Raw genomic sequence first — 18,656 nt, forward strand, 5'->3', positions numbered from 1 at the left:
ACATTAACTCATCAACTAATCTATAAAATTGATAAAGTATATTAAACTTTGCGAGCTACTTTTATTTTTACTCCAGAATTTGTTGGTTGAAAAGACAAATATTTTAAAGTTTTCGTCAGGCTTTCTCCGCGGACACCTAATTCTTGCCCCGGTGCATTCTGGTGCAGTCCCCGCTCTTCTGTCGGGATCCACCGCTAACGTGAAGCTGGTAAGGATAAACTGGTCAGAGCAATTAAAGGGGAAATGTTGTGAGAATATAACTCCGCTTTGGTCCTAAAATCGCATATAGGGCAGTTGTTAACACTTGTATTGCATCATGTCGTTATAAGCTTTGCACAAGTTGCATGTCTGGGCTTGTTTTATTGATACGAACTCTGATGTTGCACACATCGCATGGCGTGGGACAGCAAAGGGTTAATTTTTTCCGCCGCCGACATTTTTGTTCGGCGCTTTACCGCAACTTTTTAACGTACATGTGCAGCGAGTTGATACTATTTTTAACATCTGTGCATCCCGTTTAGGCTGTGCAGTGCACCGTGTGTGATTTAAACACATGGCAGGTCGTCAGCTTGCACATTTGTGGTTCTTTGTTGCACAGAGCTGCTTATGCCCATCACCTCATGCATGGATCTGCGCTTGTTAGCAAAAGCTAGCACGGAAACGAAAACTGCATTTTCAGCAAAACAAAAACTAACGTGAGCGATGTAGATGTCGCTATGAATAAAACTGTCACCAGACTGAGGATGCAGTAGTTCTGAATATGGAGTACATCACACAGAATCGTTAATATTCTCTGTTGTTGACATTGGTGTTGTAGGCTAACCATTGTAAGGGTTGAATGAACTTGGTAGCATGGTGTCTCTTGAACACTCCCTCAGTGAATAAACGGAGACTCATTTAGGAACTTAGTTAACAATATAAACTCCGGGACTAGTTGCACATAACTAGGCTAGCATCTCTATATAATGTTTTACCCACTACGGAATCAAGTGTGTTTGTGTTGACCCATACAACAGCTCCTATGAAGTTTGTTGTCTGATGGTGGGTGTGTATCCACAACGTAAACCAGAGTCCATAGTCTAATCTGCCCCAATAATGAAAACACGTGGAAATGGTGTTATATTCCTAATTTATGCTATATGATATTTTTTATCTAACGTGGGAAAGTCAGTATTTGTGTTATGTGGCACTATTGTATGTGATATTTTGTAAGGATAATCTAATATTTTGTCCACAGTACAGTGTTCAGCTGTGGACAACTGCAGCTGTTGACTCAAATCTTATCTGATATGATCAAAATATTATTATTTTAAGTTTTCTCTTCCATTATGAGGTTGTGGTGCAGCTAAATTAATGCAATTTTGGATATATTTATTTACAAATAATTAAGGTGTAATTCTTAAACTGAGGTAAAATGTTAATATAACTATGAATAGGGTTATAATAAGTGTGGCAACTTTGATTATGGAATAGATGTTACATGAAAATAATATGAAATAAATTCACAGCCCTCAATCTCTATGAAAACTGATAGAAAACCCTAGTATTTGGTGGTATTAAAATAGTATTCTTAATTCTTCACGCTTCATAATTTCATCATTTTCCTATTTGTACTATTTGTATGTCATTGCTCTGGACCAGCAAACAGTAGGCTGTAATATTTATTTGAATCAAATGTGCAAGGGGTGTTTAAGAATTTATTTTTTAAATTACTATTTAAAGTTCATTTTTCTTAGCCTTTGTTCACATGCAGCAATGTTTTTAAATATAAATTGTAATTATTTCCATTCTGGTTGTGCTTCTAGTGGTGAGGACCCAGAGTTTCTCCAGACATGTCTGTGAGGGAGTCCTTCAACCCCGAAAGCTATGAGCTGGATAAGAACTTCAGGCTCACACGCTTTGCTGAGCTCAAGGGGACAGGCTGCAAGGTTGGCTACTGTAATATAAACTTCCAGGAGATATATATTTATATATATGTGTGTGTGTGTGTGTGCGCGCGCGCGCGCGCGTGTGTGTGATTGTGATAATGTGATGAAGAGGAATATGTCTGAAAACAAAATTATTTCAACTTTATGGGCAACAGTGTATTTATGAATAAATAAATGTTCTGTATTCTGTCTGACTGCAGGTGCCCCAAGATGTTTTACAGAAGTTGCTAGAAACCCTGCAGGAAAACCACTATCAAGAGGATGAACAGTTCCTGGGGGCAGTTATGCCCCGATTAGGTACCTATGGCTATTTTATCAATAGTCATTGTATTTAATCAAACATTAACTATACAGAAAAAACAGCAGAACCTAAAGGTCAATGAAATATGTTTGACTCTTAAAGGTATAGGCATGGATACCTGTGTAATCCCTCTCAGACATGGAGGCCTTTCACTTGTCCAGACAACAGATTACATCTACCCCATCGTGGATGATCCCTACATGATGGTACTGACCTCGTCTGTTATGAGCATTACTGTTTGTGGTATTTGGATTATATGTGGAAATCTTAAAGGGGTCATATTTTGCTAAACCCACTTTTATTAGTCTGGTTCATTTGTTTGTGTATTTGGGCCCTAATAGCTCAAAAAGCTTGAATTTGAACCCTTCAGGTGCTGCAAAGCTATCTTTACATTCATTTTGGTTAAAATCGAGTGGATTTCTACAACCTGTTTTAATTCCTGTGTAATTTGTTATGTCGATAGCTAGTTACGTCACGACATTTGCACATACAAGGTCAAGACTTCCGACGAACATTTCTCTGAGTACGCCGTAATTGTTTGTCAGCAGCAGTGGTTGTAGTCCATACTGAAAATATGTCCAAACTTCCTGCCGATTACCTAAAATGTTCAGTTGCTGGTTGTATAAACGAACACAAGTCCCTAAGCAGCATGGTCAACAACCTGGAGGGGGTGGGGTGTGAAGTGGCTCATTTGCATATAAAGGGTCAGCATTCAAAACGTTTCTGGTGTCATTACTCAGACATAGGGTTGAAGATGAACCTGTGGAGTTTAATTAATGAAGAATTCGGACCCAAACATAGCATTTACAGTTTATGTAGAGCACAGGGAAATGTTTTAAAATGCATAGTTCCATTTTAAAAAAAGCAAAATATCACTCCTTTAATGTGAGAAACTGAAAGTATATTTACATACTTCATTGACAGTTTTTATTCTGATGTACCTAATTTTTCATGTTTTTATTTTTCAGGGAAGAATCGCTTGTGCCAATGTTCTAAGTGACCTGTATGCCATGGGAGTAACAGAATGCGACAACATGTTGATGCTCCTGGGTGTCAGCAACAAAATGTCAGAGAAGGTAGTAGAGGACACATCAGTTAAAGACTTTTCTTTTGGATTTCCTGTTTCGCAAACATCTGTGAACATGTAATGAACACAAAAGTATTAGTATACCACAAGTAGAGAACTAAAAAAACACAGTACTTCATTATGTAACATGTAATCTGGTATTTACAGAGAATAGTCTAATATCATATTTCTCTAACACACTTTTAATGGGAACAGTGTTAAGAAATATATGTTGGGATTTCTGTCTTTACAGGAGCGAGACAAAGTTATGCCACTCATCATCCAGGGATTCAAGGATGCTTCAGAGGAGGCAGGTACCTCTGTAACAGGAGGACAGACGGTGCTCAACCCATGGGTGGTGATGGGGGGAGTTGCCACAACAGTTTGCCAACCCAATGAATTCATCATGTAAGAAGTAGCTCTTATATCTGTTTTTATCTGGTGTTGTTGCATTATATATATAAATGATGTGGGGGAAAAAACACCACTTTTGCTTTTTCTCAGGCCAGACAATGCAGTGCCAGGAGACGTGCTGGTGTTGACTAAACCACTGGGAACACAAGTGGCTGTTGCAGTGCACCAGTGGTTAGATATTGTAAGTCCGTCAATTCTCGTTATTCATTTTGCCACAAAATATTTCAATTAAGATCATCTTTAGGATGTCCTCTAATGCCACTGGATTTTTTTTTTTTTTTTTTTTAATCTCTCAGCCTGAGAAATGGAACAAGATCAAGTTAGTGGTAACGCAGGAAGATGTGGAATTGGCCTACCATGAAGCTATGATGAACATGGCTCGGCTCAACAGGACAGGTAACGGAATTATGAAGCCTTTCAAAGAATTATTGATTTATGTCTGCAATAGGGCTGGGAAAAAAATTATTTAATCAAATTTGTAGATCACATCGAGTTTTATTTTTAGAAAACTGATTTTCTTATCACAAATAATATGGGTATTTTGAATTCGCCAACAACGAATCCTTCTGGGTTCCCGTAGTTCTATGAGCTCAAACCCTTCCTCTCCTTCCCCCACGTGAATCACAGAGTCACAACACACAACATGGCAGCGACAGCCAGCAGCAGAGAGCAGTTTATTCCCAAGAATGGTTCTATACCTTCAGTCGTTTGGAACTGGTTTGAATTTGCAGCATCAGATAGGGAACAGGCAAATCCTCACTGTAAAATATGTGAGGATGCATGGTGTCCCTTTGTTGAAACCAATGACTGCCTTTGCATTTTTTAAGGTCTATCTCAATGCACTTAAACTGAAAACAAAGTTAATGTTTTTCAGTATATTTGCAGTCTGCACTTGTGTTCTTGTAAGTAGGGGATTGAAAATGAATCGAAAATTGAGTTTTTCATTAATAAATCGGATATTTTTTTTTAGGCCATATTACCCAGCCCTAGTCTGCTGATAGCTTCTTTTGGGGAAAAAAAGATGTCCGTATCGATCAATGTGTCATGTTGATGAGTCTCTTAAATGTTCTCCTTTCTGTTTGACCCTGTAGCGGCTGGCCTCATGCACACCTTCAACGCCCACGCAGCAACTGACATCACAGGATTCGGCATTCTAGGTCACGCTCAAACATTGGCACGACAACAGCGAAGTGAGGTCTCATTTGTCATCCACAATCTCCCAGTGCTCGCTAAGATGGCCGCAGTGTCCAAAGCCTGTGGGAACATGTTTGGACTAATGCACGGCACCTGCCCTGAAACATCAGGTGTGTGTTTAGAACTGATGTCGAATGTTTACATAGGCCATGGCTGAATGTATTCAAAGTCAGTTCTTCATAGTTCGTTCTACATCCACCAAGGAGGTAAGGAGGTCCTGTAATCACCCACCTCCATTTGTTTGGGTGTCTGCCAGCAGGATCAATAAAGTGGGGGCTCATATAATTGTATCTGTTGAATTACGGGACTGAGAGAGGCATGTTCTCTCAAAGTGTCCTTCTAGGTATATGGAATTTCAAAATAATAGGCAGACTTTTTTTTTTTTATCTCAGTTGTAATTTGATCATATTCTCAGAGGAGGACAAGTTACAAGTGCTTTGCATATTACATATAATTTCTTAACTCTTTCGGTGCCAGGCAGTTAAGGGGCTAATAAGCCTTAAAAGTGCCAAAGAATTTGGCCGTTTTTCAGTATTTCGCGTTGTTTTTATAATATTTGAAGAATCCTGCAGGAAACCGCTCGGTAACATCCGACCGATTGCTGATTAGATTCAAAACGCACCGGACGCAGCCGATTCATTATTGATCGTAATTTGCATAATTTATTCGGTCGCGTGACCTCAAATTCCCATCTGATTGGTCTCAAAAGGGGGACACAGAAAGAACGTCATCGAAATGTGAGAAAGAAATGGGGGTGGATGGTTTGTTTGTACACAAATATGGCGTGTTCTCCAAAGCCGATCTGATCGGCCCGTGGCACTTTAAAGGTTGTATTCGTAAAGCCGATTTAATCGGCCCATGGCATTGAAAGAGTTAATATTTGGTGCCATTATATTTGTGATGGCTGTGACATGTTGTTGGTATTTTGGAGGTACGCTAAGGTCATGTGCTGCTCAAACACCCATTTTTTGTCCAAGTTGTACTTTCTTGGCTGATGTTTTCAAGTGGGGTTTTACAATAATGAAATGTACCAGCCCCTCTCAAAACAAAACAACTCACATAATATGATCTGCCTCCCAGTGCTTCATAGTCAAGATGATGGTCCTTGTGTTACGTGCCTTAGTAAACTTTAGTCTTGTCCTTTACTGTAGATGGAGCTGTTTTACCTCCAGCATCTTAACTGTTCCTTGACTGTTGCCCTCAGACGATTTTGGAAAATCATACCAACGAAAAACCAGATTTGTACAAGTCTGAAGGGAGATGTTAAATATATAGCCACTGGTCACCAAGTGAACCCCAATAAAGAAAACTAGAAAAGCATTCGGAGAGCGCAGACCTCTGCCAAGACAGATCACCCCCCCACCCCACCCATCACCACCAAAATTTAATCATTTGTTATCATGTGCCAGAATCAACATTTCCTGAAAATTTCATCAAAATCCATCCATAACTTTTTGAGTTATCTTGCTAACAGTCAGACGACCAAACAAAAAAATCTGCCCATCCCCCCGGATCACCACCAAAATTTAATCATTTGTTCCTTGTGCCAGTATCAACATTTCCATTTCATGAAAATCTGTCCATAACTTTTTCAGGTACGTTGCTTAACTAACCAACAAACAAACAAACCCTGTCAAAAACATAACCTCCTTGGCGGAGGTAATAAGCCATGACATCAAAGCTTTAAACCCGGTGAGAATGTGACAAAATATATAAAAGCTGAAATAGAATAATCCATATTAATAAAGTAGTGTTGAAATTATGAAAGTGACTTTGAAGGAGCTGAGATTCATAGCATGTGTAAACATCAGACCCCAACTATAAATTGATCTGTTTTCTTCTCGCTCTGGCCCCCAACTGTTGTGTCTCATCTCAAATTTATTTAGTAGACAGTGTTTTTTGTAAAGTCTGTAGGGGCCTTTGGATTTTTTTATTGACTTCAAAGTCATAAAAATGATGTAATAGTGTTTCACAGTGAGGTGCCTCTCCCTAATGTTGTTGGCAGAGTATTTTCTGTTCAGTATGAAATCAGAATATGTTTAGAGAATATTTTTATTCTGTATTTTATGGGCAGTGACTCAGATGAACCTGTTTAAGCTCAGGCTGAAGGTGGTTTTGTATTTATGTGGATACATGGTTTAAAACAGCTAAGTTGTACCTTTGCTTTTAGTGATAAATTCAGTTGGTTATGGCTTATCAAAAAAAAAAAAAATAGACAATGACTGACTGGGCTGCAGATAAAACAGAAAAATCCTGAGCATAGTGACCATACTGTGACCACATTTACTATGAGCAGTAGGAGAGAACTTTATAGGACACTGGGCCACATATTAGAAATCATCAGAGATACTTGTGATTGACCGAGTCTTCTTCCATTTACAGGAGGTCTGCTCATCTGCCTGCCCCGGGAACAGGCAGCACGCTTCTGTGCCGAAATCAAGTCCCCAAAATACGGAGAGGGCCACCAGGCATGGATCATCGGGATTGTAGAGAAAGGAAACCGCACCGCTCGCATCATTGACAAACCCCGGATCATAGAGGTCGCACCACAAGCCGCCACCCAGAATGTCAACCCCACTCCTGGTGCAACTTCTTAATCCCCCTTGTTGCTGCATCATAGACCGGAACCTGAAAAGCTCTGCTGAGTGATTTTAGACACATAAACTACAAAACCATCCTAGAGTGATTAAATATATACACATAATAGTATGTACACAGAAAAGACTGGGTTGGCGGTTATCTACATGAAAAACAGCCCCACACAGTGGCCGAGGGGTTACGTTACCACCCAGTGGACTCAACCTACACTATCCTCATGATAAAACATTGGTAAGAGCTAGACCATAATTAAAATCCATTTGCCTTTTGTGTCTGATGTATTCTGTTATGTTAAATACGCTTGAATGGCAGGCAAGAGAGTGACGAAGACTAATCTGATACTGTTGATTCATTTTGAATCTTTGGAAATGTGGTGTCTGTTGCCTTTTGGCTCTTTTAAAATTGCTCTCATCAAGCAAGCAGACTATATGACGGTGTTTCTGTTTGTCCATTCACTTTGTACAGTTATAAAGCCTAGATTTAGTTCATTGATGTAACTGATGCCTTGAAAGAAACCATATGACCAGAATGGGTTTTTTTTATTACTTTGAATTTTTGTATTGTTCCCACCTAAACTAATAAATATTCAAAGAGAAGATGGCTTGTTCATGCCCGCTATTTGGGAACAGCTTTCATCTGAACGAATAAAATCACTAATCGGTTAAAGCTACGTACTGGTTTTCACACAATCAATGCTGCTCCACTGTTTGTGGTTTTAAGATGGAGAGAGAAAAAAACTACCTAGAAGGATGTTTGTCATTTTTTAAGCAATATGGTAAATGTGGCAGTATAGGATGTCCAAAATTTTCAGCAGTAAATTATGACTTGGAAGCATTCTGCTGCCTTTAAGAAGCACTATTGAAATGTACTGGGAGGAATCTAACTTGATATGATGACGATCTCAGTTGATTTAAGGACCGCTGTGTAGGATTTAGTGGTATCTAGAGGTAAGATTGTAGATTGTGACTGTTACTGAGCTCCGTTTTCCAAGTGTGTAAGTATAAGGGAGCCAAAATGCCCACTTTACTGCCAGTGTTTGGTTTATTTGTTCTGGGCAACTGCAGGAAGAGGACCCCCATCCTATGTAGATATGAAAAACAAAACTTAAATCTAAAACTGATTTTTAAGTGTACAGGTCACTAATGAAAACATACATCTGGTTACTATATTCCATGTCTGCCTATAGAGCCCCTAAATTTTACACACTGGTCCTTCAGAGTTTGTGTTTATGGATAGGATTCACTGAAACCCACTGTAAATGTTCATACTGATATCAGGAGCAAATTATCACCCTCATCCATCTTGACAATAAATTTCTCTTACAGTAGATTTTTGTCTGTTTTGATGTATTAAAATAGCTCATATTTTTATGTTTTTTTTTTAAATAAATGGAACATAAATATCCGAAAGTAGCCAGAAGCAATCATTTTATTCTATTTTGTTTGTCCGCCGTTAGTTTAATGGCACAAAAGCTGTAATGATGAACTATATGACATTTTATTTTGTCATCAAAAATGGCAGTTTCTTAAAAGTAATCATTAGATATACCCTAACGTGTAACAAAGATTTAACATTTTCAAACAAAGTGCAGTTCTTCAGTTATATGTATTTACACTCTTTATATACAGAGACAAAAATTAAATTAATGCAAACAGAGAAAAAAAAGTCAAATATTCAAATCATTCCCACATCACCAAAACTAAGCACCTCTTTAAGGTACAATATAAATACTTAGAAATAAATATTACCTTTGTATGGCATTGTGGAATGACCTGCTCTAATGGTTTTGCACAGGAAAAACAAGTGTAACCTTTCAACATCAGGAAATATTCATGTCGTTTGCCAATACACTTTACAGTATGATGATGAACATTCAGTTTGATCCATGAAGCATGACAAATCATTGAGTTCACTTCAGTATAGCACCCGGCACTTAAATGTGCTTTTTCCCATTTTCTAGCTGTACATGATTTGCAAGTTCCACCGTCTTCTTGTCATTTATAGGTTTGAAAAGTTCTTGAATATCAAGCATAGCACTCTGAATGTGCTGGCCAAAGCGGTATGAGTCCTGCAAAAACACATAAAGGAAACAATAAGAGAAAAATAGAAACACTTGATGTTTATGTTAAGTGTCTCAGATGCCAGTAGCTCTCTAAAATGCATAGCTTTTATTCTGTGGTCTTACTGTGTCAGGGCTGGAAAATTTGCTGGAGATGTGGAATGTGATAAGGTTTTCCCCAATAATGATGTAAGACACACCATAACCATCATCAGCCACCTGAGGTAGAAAGTACATTTTATTATTAATTCTTTAAAAAAGAAAAACACTTGCAGATAAGAGCAGTGAAGGACTAAGCACAGCCCTTCTTGTCTTTCATGCAACTTACTGGGCCAAATCCACCACCAGCACCCACATATTTTGGAAATTTGTTGATATCAACTAAATTGAGCTGCTGTTGAGGTGTCTGACTGGTGGACAGCTTCCAGGGCTCTGAGAGGACCTAAAAAACAAGACATTGGATGTTGTAAGAAAAATGCAGACAGAAAAGAGAAAAATAGTGATAATGGGAAATTTGAATTAAAATAATAATAATAATAATGGAATGATCTAGAGATGTCAGTGTGGTCTGATTCTAACCTGCTTGAGAAATGGTGAGTCAACACCGAGGTATTTGGACACAATGTAGAGACAGAAGAGATGTCGATCGATACCTGAACCAGTCATGGCCAGGCGGTACATGTTCTGGTGCTTATCAGCTGCCTTCCGAAATAGGGCAAGTCTCTGGGCATTCTGGTAAATACAACAACAGGCATATAAACATTAACAGCAGCTTTATCTGAACAATGTATTTTCCACCCACTATGGTCAGGCCTGTACGTGTGTTCTGACATGAACAAACATGATATTAACGCTACTGGTTTGTGTTGATGTTAGTGTGTGAGATTTATTCTATGCCAGAAAAGTTCAGACTGACACACAGAGACACACTGCCATCAGGTCTTGGTGACCACATCTGAGCAGTGCACCGTGTCCTTTAACAGTGTCATCTACAAATGTTGAGTAACAAAGCATTGTTTATTCAAAGGATTTGTTGGCCACTGTAAGAGCTGTTGTTTTTTGTCCTAATCTATTTTTTGTTTGTTTTCTTACTGTTGCACCTGGGTCCTCCATGGCTCTGACAAACGCCACAGCCTCAGAGGTGCAGGACCGTACAGTCTCTGTCCGACCATCTCTGAACATACGAGTCATTGATGACTCGTACGTGAGACAGAAAACTCTTTGGTCCTATGAAGCAGATGGATAAACATCATTTAGTGATGCTGGATGATTCATTTACAGTAAATGAATGAAAGTGATGTGGTTCTGAAGACTACATCATGGGTGACAGTCGCCCCTACCCTGAACTGAGCCAACTGCAGGGCCAGCTGAATGAAGGCATCAGGGCTAGTCCTGCACTTCTTAATCAGGCCTTTTCCAAATTCATTGAAGAGATAACCATGGAAGTCCACATCATCAGCTATCTGCTTGGCTGATAGGTATGATGCCTCGATGACCTCTTGGCACTGAGAAAAACACAAAATGGTCAGAATAACTTGTTATTGACAACAGCTACAATGATGAACTGTCACTGTACCTCCTCTGGAAGCTGCCACTGGAGTCTGTTTGGAAAAGGCAGGCCTTTGTTTACATCCCCTTTACAGTGCCCCTCCTCTGTGTAGCCAAGATGGAAGCAGTCTGTGGCAAGGACATACTGCACAGACACAAAACCAGGTCCTTTCATTCAGTTCAGGTCATTTCAAACTTTTTTATTGAAATAAGTTTTTTCTTTTTTGACACACAGTATGTTCACACATCTTTACCTCCCACATATGTCCAACAATTGGTGCATCTGCCCAAGAATGTTCTGCATTTACACCCATTTTCCCATTTGGATAAGAGATTAAGGTGAAAGATTTGTCAAACCACCTGTAACAAAAGGGGAAATAAAAAAAGCTTCTATTTTGCAGTCATGAGCTGGGGCTTCCCTTCAACTGTGCTGCCTTTTCCTACCTATCATAACATTTTCCATGAAGCAGAGACTTGGCGTAACTGTCGAGTGAATTGCTCTTTGCAGAGTCATAGCCCTGCGGCTCATCATCCAGTGTCAGGAAGAAGGCGGCTGACTCAATAGCATCCAGGGAGGCTTTGTTTACTCCTTGAGTGAAATACTGGATCCGAGCCCGAGCCCATGGTACTCTGGAGGTGACAATAAGACAGCTTGCTTCATTTCTTCAACATAAGTATGATTCCTGTGTATGCGTGTATTTGTGTGTACCTGTTGCCTGCAGTCAGTGCAGCTAGTTTGAGTTCCCCTGGCTGTGGTTCTGATGTGTCATTGAGGATCCTCTGAAACTGCATCTCAAGTTCACTGGGTAGAAGGTGGCGCCCTCCGGTGTACAGCCATACTTGGAAAAAGCGGCCCTTGTGATACACAACAAGGTGTTTACGGTCTGTCAGATGCTGGACAATATCTGCAAAAAGAAAAGGACACAGAGATAAATCCAGATAAAACAATAGAATATGAGCTGGACAACTAAAGATCCATCATACCCCTTTTACCTAAAACATGAATGAATATCTCCACTTTAGCAAAAAATACCTACATCTTTGTTCCTACTACACTGTAGTTTTCAGACTTGAGTAAAAGTAAGAAATCTAGTGTAAAAATATTGTTATTAATTAAAAGTTTAGCACCAAAATTTAGTCTACTTAAAGTAAGTTAACCCATAAAGACTCAAACATCCATCTTTAACCTAAACCATCCACAAATATAAACTGTTTAATCCCTGTTGATCCACTATTCCTCTCAAGTCATGTCAATAATTGGTGTAAAATACAGTTATTCATTTTTTCATGGTCGCCAGACATGACCTCTTTGGACGTTCAGAGGCTCTGTGGTTACCATGAAAACACCATCATCATCTATAACATTGATTCACCAATAAAAACCCATGGAGTTGGATCAATGACAGTGGATGGACACACTGGGTTTATGTTCAGTTAGTGAGAGATTTTGCTGAAAAAGTCACTTTTTCTTCAGTTTTCTCTGTTTTTGATATAATAACCTTTGAATTTAATCTGATCTTACCAGATTTTCATTGAAAAACACAAAATAAAGAGGATAATATTACAATAAACAGTGATAAATCACTTAAGAAAGGATAAGTATGGAGAAAAATTTGTTTTAACTGCCACAAAAATAGCTCTGGGTCTTTATGGGTTAACGTAAGTAATGTCAAAATGATACACATTACTATATTATATGATTAGATTAGATGAGACTTTATTTATCCCACAATGGGGAAATTCACGGGTCAAAGCAGCAACAGAATGTGCTCATCTTTAAAATTGCAGCTGTAATTATGGTGTTTATTTTACTTTATATACTGCTGAGTAGCAAATCTATAATAATAGAGAATACTCTTTTGGTTAATTTACATTCCCAATATGAAAGTTAATTAGTAACACAAATTGATTGAAATAGAGGTAGTGGAGCAAAATGTAGAATATCTGCTTCTAAAATGTAATGAACTAAAAGTTTAGAGTAGTAGAAATTGGAAGTAGTCAGTAATATGAGTAAATGTACCCTGCCTCTGCCTACCTGTTTCAATGCCAGGGATGCGGGTGGTGTTAAATATCCTCTCCATCTGGGTGGAGCACATAGGAACAGTCCCCAAAGCCCTTAGCTGATAAGAAGAAAGATCAAAACAATATCTTGGTAGATGAAGATTATAAAAATGAATAAGTTTAAGGAAACAAAACAGAAGGTAGAGAAAATATTTAACAGGTTACTACCCAACTAGGTGATTAACCCTTTATTGGGTAAGTGACTATTTTTGGTAATCTCTACACACATTACAAGACAGTGACAGCGAGGACAGTGATGCAACAATCTCAGGTCCAATGTGGTCTACAGGGTCTGTAAGGTCCACCTCTGCATGAACAGTGAGTGTACCTGCTTTGTTAGGTACCATGAAGTAATGGTACTAATGTAAGGAATGATGTTCAAATTGATAATGTGGATGTGGACAGGTGTCTGGATCAGCACTTATGTTGGTCTAATGCTCTATAAAGAGATGTTCTAATGTTCTAAAATACATGTTTCTTTCACCTTACATGTGTTTTTCTTGTATTTTTTATATTTACTTCTTGAATTTATTTATTTATTTATTTGTTGATGGCCACTTACAGGTAAGGAACCAAATATAGTAGCTTGATTGACCTTGATTTTCTACAAAACAATAAAAAATGTAGAAAATTTTCACAAAAAGTAACAAAGTCTTGTTATGTCCTCCAATAACACACTGAGGTTGAAATTTTGAATTTCAGTGTATTTCTATGAGTGAACTATAAAAGGGTTAAGCACAGAGAGGAGGTAAAAAAAAGTCATGGGAACTAGTACCGGTGCATGTTCACCACGCTCCAGTTTGCGTCTGTACTGTAGCATTGCATGGACGACATTACCCGCACGTGCAGCCTGTCGGTGTGTTGGAGTTATGTACAAGAGATCCTTCACATAAGGAGATAAAAGCAAGAAGTCTCAAGTCAGCATTAATGTATGTACTCAGTTTCCACTGTTCACTCTGTTAAAAAAAACAAAAAACAAATCATGCAAAATCAAGTAAGCAATGTCACGTCTCACCATTACATAGAAGTTACTATTGACCATTATGGGACCCCTGCTTCTGAGGTAGATGTACTCCTCCCACCAGTCGCTTACCTAAAGAATATAGAACAACACTATAAATTTTAGTTAAGTCAAAACCAACACTGGTACATGTCTTTAAAGGCTACTCACATAATTTGTTGCCCACCAGGATTTAAGAACCAGGTATCTCTGTAGTCTCGCTGCCTTTGAGTCCCTGAAGTCATTGGCTAAAATCTCCATTTGGTTGAACTTTTCATTGTCCAACAAGGGACGGACTGACTCAAGGTACTGTGAGGAAAAAATATGGTGTTGAGATAAAGAGCTGAGATAAAGAAAAAAAAAAACAGAATTTACTATGTACCTAACTGTAGGAAAACAAAAGAACCAGCAGATGATGCTGTTGAACCAGTGTCTCCATAATCTAACACGGCTTTATTCATCACATCTTAAAATGGATGAGGTTTTCATATCAAAGTTTGATCGAATGGCAAAGCGACACAGTTAAAATGCATATTTATTGCTGTGTTGTTGCATTGTCAACCTTTAAAAATACTATCTACATGCGTTAATATAAACATCTCATTTTACATCACCCCATATTTACACACCCTATGAATGGTATCGTCCACACTAGGTACAGGGAGTCTGGGTAAGGAGGCCTGGAAGCTGTACAGCAGTGGTCTGCGCCCAGAGAACATCTTGACCAGGGTCTGAGATCAAACAAAACAACACCACAATATCCTATTAAAAATCAACCATTTGCAGCAAAGGTGAGTGTCAGTTTGGAAGCACATTACTGCAATGCATCATAATTACATACAAACCCAGGTCCAAAAAATTTGGAATGTCATGTAAAATGTCAATAAAAAGAAAATGCAATGATTTCCACATCTCATAAAACCATATTCTATTCACAGTAGAACATAGAAAACATATTTAAAAGAGAAGGTAATTTGGATTTAATGGGGTTAACATGTCTCCAGAAGAACTTTTAGCTACCTTTATTTTGGATATAGTATATGTTTTTTATGTTAAGCTTGATTGCACTGGTTTGAAGAGCACCTTGAATTTTGTCATGTTGATGCTTTGTGCTAATATGATGACAATAAAGCTTTTTCTTCTTTTTCTACAAAGCCATGCTGTATTAATACATGTAGTGTACAGTTTAGCATTGTCTTGCTGAAGTACGTATCTAAGGCCTTCCAGATAAAGATGTCATCTGTAAAACCTGTGTATACCATTCAGCAGTGATGGTGTCTTTCCAGATGTGCAAACTGTACATTCTATAAACACTAATGCGACTCCACCATCAGAAACACAGGCTTTAGAAGTCAGTGCAGACTGCTAGCTGCTTGGTGCCTCCATTCTTCTCTTTAGTCTGGAAGTTGCAATGTTTGTGGTTTCCAAAAAGAACTGAAAATTTCAATTCATCTGCCCATAAAACTGTTTTCCATTGCATACAGACATGATAGACCTTTACCCTGCATTCAAACTGTATTAACAGACAATCATTTCTGGAAGTTTTTCCATTCCAGTGTCATGCCTGGTTATAAAGCAGTGACACCTGAGGACCTAAAGATCACAGGCATTCAGCAGCCTTGTTGATTGTGCACAGAGATTTCTACAGATTTTCAGAATCTTTTAATTATATTATGTACTGTGGATGATAATTAAACATTTTTAGAACTTTATCTTGAGGAACGTTGTTCTGGAATTGTTCCACCATCTGTAAACACAGCTTTTTGCACACTGGGGAACCTTAACCCATGTTTACTTCTGAGAGAAGAGGCTTTTTTACACCAAATAATGTCACTGACCTATAAAGATTTCCTTTTCTTTTTTGTCACACAGATAAAAAAAAGTAAATGTTTACCTTTAGTTAACTTTTTTTTTTATCTGTCTGATGAAAAAGAAAAGGAAATCTTTATATTTTCAGTAGACAGAATGAACCTGATCGGACGATGTCATTGACCTGTTGCCAGTTAACCTAATTAATTCCTCCCACAGTTTCTTTTTAGTTCTTACTTTTTCAACCTTCTGTTGCTTCTGTCCCTGTTTTTGAAGGTGTGTTGCTGACATCAAATTCAAAATACTCAAAGTGGTAAACTTTCTTAGTTTAAGCATTTTCTATGTTCTATTATGAATAAAATACCAGTTTATGAGATTTGCAAACCATCATTTTTCACAGCATCCTATCTGTTTTGGAATTGGGGTGGTAGTCAGAGAGAATGTTAGACAGAAGGACAGACGTACCAACCATACTTTGGTAGAGGTACTCATTCTTCCATGGGACTCAAAAATCCAGCCATGATAGGAGAGTAGGGCTTTGAGAGTGTATCTTAAGAGGAAAATAAGGAACAGCCACAATCCAGTAGCAAACAGGATGGCACTCAGCACTGCTCGGGTCTGCACTGACATGTAGTCTCTGTTCAGAAAAGGCAGAACTTGTTATCAGCACAGAAGAAAGGTGACTTACTGTAGAGAAGTAAAAAGTGCCAGTAACAGATGATGACGTCTAACCTTTGTGGTAGGTTTTCCTTGATGGCGTCAATCATTCCGAGAGAGGGGTCTATGCGGATATACAGAGTACTCATCATTGCAATTACAACTATCAGCCAACTGGAAGGACTGGCTGGGTAGACTCCAGCCAAAACACCATTCTGTGAGAGAAAAATGAGTAATAACGGTCAAATCTTCACTTAATGTTATATAAAACACACACAAAAAATAAAAGAGATATTTTGTATCTAAAATACACCAAAATGTCAATTACTTAAAAATTAAATACTATATGACAAACCAGCCCTTTGTGTATTAACACTGATAACAAGGGTCAGAACAGGACAGTTGTACCTTGAATTGTATCGCCCTTTTCTTCCATGCAGTGACACCAGATAAATAGATGTTTTTGATGACCTCTTGGCTTAGTTTAACGTCAACACCATCTGGGCGCACAGTGAACTGGAAGCCCACCGCCTGATGCGCCTCAGCCATCTCTGTGTAGCCCTGACATGGAAAGCAAAAAAACAGAAAACCTTATTAAATCAGCTGTGTTAAAGTGACTGTTCTGATAAATTGCTTAAATATGACTGATCTTTGTACCAGCCTTATGAATGTTGATCAGATTGATCAAATTAAATATGTGAATTAAAGTAAAAGAAGCCAAACATCATAAATATAAACCTTTATTATTAAGATCAGGTCATACTGATAATTAAGTGGTTCAGAAAATGAATGTATCAATGAATATCAATATTTATTTGCTCATGATAATTATTTACTTAGTTTCTAAACGTATGAAATACTGAGAATACTGTAAGTAATGTTCATTCATAATTTGCTAAGTAAACATTTTGGGATGTCAAATACACCAATAATGACATAAATATGAAAAAATGCGAAGGATTTATTATTATCATTTAAACCATTTCTGACATTGAGAGTTGTAACATTGTGAAGTAGAGAATTTGAAGATCACAATCCATTACATGTAATGGTCAGGGTGGCAGGTCTTGTATTACTTTTTCCATGTCATATGACTGAACAGTCACCAAGTGGGACAAAGTTCAATGGCCAGATATAGCGCTGTACCGGCTGAGCATGTGCACTGACTACAGATGGCCATGAAAATATAAACACAGAGAAGAGCCCACACACTAATGCTAAACCTTTTTGTTATTATTTTTGTTTTTATTGCAGAACACTGCGCGATTCTATGTGAGTTAGCAATGTACCTTATTAATGTACAACCTTAACATTAAACGTTGCACATTAAAGTTTATCATCAGCTCTTGATTTTCTGTTATACCTTCTCTGTACTGATTCTTACTGGTTTCATATACATGGCAGATCTTAACGAAAACAATCAAAAGTTTTCACACTCTTATGCAGTTCATATAGTCTTAACAAGTATGTATCAATCAGAAAATAAACTGCAAATAAACACAGCTACATGCAGATATGAATGAGATACATCAATGAGAGGGAGATCCACACTTTACCTTTTGTCAAATTTGAGTGAGTACAATCCACTCAGGCTGCAGGCGGCTACGATTTTGGCAGTAAAATTCCTCTGTACTCAGGCTTGTGTACACTGTGTGACTCCTGTGCCCTTGAAGTGGTTTTCCTCAGGTAGTGAGATCAGGGCAGGCGTTTGCTGTGCTTGCCAGCCCTCCCTCCCTCTCTCTCCCCTCTCCTCACACACTGCTCCCTCTCTCTCTCTTCGTCTCTTTACCCATGACATGCCTCTTTTGTAACATGACACCAAACACAGACCGAGCCTAACCCCATGTGCCACGAGGCCTCTGCAATGAAACCTAATCTGCTGCAGTGCTCTGTTAGGATGTAACTGAGAACAATATGACATTACTGTGAGCACCAATTAAAAGTGCATGCAGTGTTTCACTATTGTAATAATAATAAAAGCAAAACTGAGGCAGGAAATCAACATATCATTCATTGTCTGT

At 38.3% G+C, this 18,656-nt stretch overlaps 2 protein-coding genes across 2 annotated transcripts; one reads left to right on the forward strand and one right to left on the reverse strand.

Moving 5' to 3' along the window:
- Positions 1-158: 158 nt before the first annotated feature.
- Positions 159-8,830, forward strand: sephs1 (selenophosphate synthetase 1). The gene is made up of 10 exons (XM_030136858.1): positions 159-208; positions 1,806-1,928; positions 2,129-2,225; positions 2,332-2,435; positions 3,198-3,305; positions 3,549-3,703; positions 3,800-3,890; positions 4,006-4,105; positions 4,801-5,013; positions 7,286-8,830. Exons 2-10 carry the CDS (start codon positions 1,833-1,835, stop codon positions 7,498-7,500), a joined length of 1,179 nt encoding a protein of 392 aa, XP_029992718.1. The 5' UTR covers positions 159-208; positions 1,806-1,832; the 3' UTR covers positions 7,501-8,830.
- A 112-nt stretch (positions 8,831-8,942) lies between these two features.
- Positions 8,943-18,374, reverse strand: cpt1b (carnitine palmitoyltransferase 1B (muscle)). Its single transcript, XM_030136857.1, has 19 exons — positions 18,192-18,374; positions 17,044-17,196; positions 16,711-16,850; positions 16,444-16,615; positions 14,799-14,900; positions 14,341-14,478; positions 14,185-14,262; positions 13,945-14,052; positions 13,144-13,228; positions 11,818-12,013; positions 11,553-11,738; positions 11,363-11,468; positions 11,137-11,253; positions 10,901-11,065; positions 10,653-10,787; positions 10,140-10,292; positions 9,889-10,002; positions 9,687-9,779; positions 8,943-9,569 (listed from the first exon to the last, which is right to left on the reverse strand). Exons 2-19 carry the CDS (start codon positions 17,182-17,184, stop codon positions 9,435-9,437), a joined length of 2,364 nt encoding a protein of 787 aa, XP_029992717.1. The 5' UTR covers positions 17,185-17,196; positions 18,192-18,374; the 3' UTR covers positions 8,943-9,434.
- Between the last annotated feature and the right edge of the window lie 282 nt (positions 18,375-18,656).

The sequence above is a fragment of the Sphaeramia orbicularis genome, chromosome 6, assembly GCF_902148855.1.
Source record: "Sphaeramia orbicularis chromosome 6, fSphaOr1.1, whole genome shotgun sequence".
Lineage (NCBI taxonomy): Eukaryota > Metazoa > Chordata > Actinopteri > Kurtiformes > Apogonidae > Sphaeramia > Sphaeramia orbicularis.

Coding starts and splice junctions, on each gene's coding strand:
- cpt1b (XM_030136857.1), bottom strand. CDS start 17,184: ATGGCTGAGGCGCATCAGGCGGTGGGCTTCCAGTTCACTGTGCGCCCA. Junction 11,469..11,552: donor CATGGAAAATGTTATGATAG/GTAGGAAAAGGC, acceptor CTTTTGTTACAG/GTGGTTTGACAAATCTTTCA. Junction 11,066..11,136: donor AGTGGCAGCTTCCAGAGGAG/GTACAGTGACAG, acceptor TGTTTTTCTCAG/TGCCAAGAGGTCATCGAGGC.
- sephs1 (XM_030136858.1), top strand. CDS start 1,833: ATGTCTGTGAGGGAGTCCTTCAACCCCGAAAGCTATGAGCTGGATAAG. Junction 2,226..2,331: donor GGCAGTTATGCCCCGATTAG/GTACCTATGGCT, acceptor TGACTCTTAAAG/GTATAGGCATGGATACCTGT. Junction 3,704..3,799: donor CAACCCAATGAATTCATCAT/GTAAGAAGTAGC, acceptor GCTTTTTCTCAG/GCCAGACAATGCAGTGCCAG.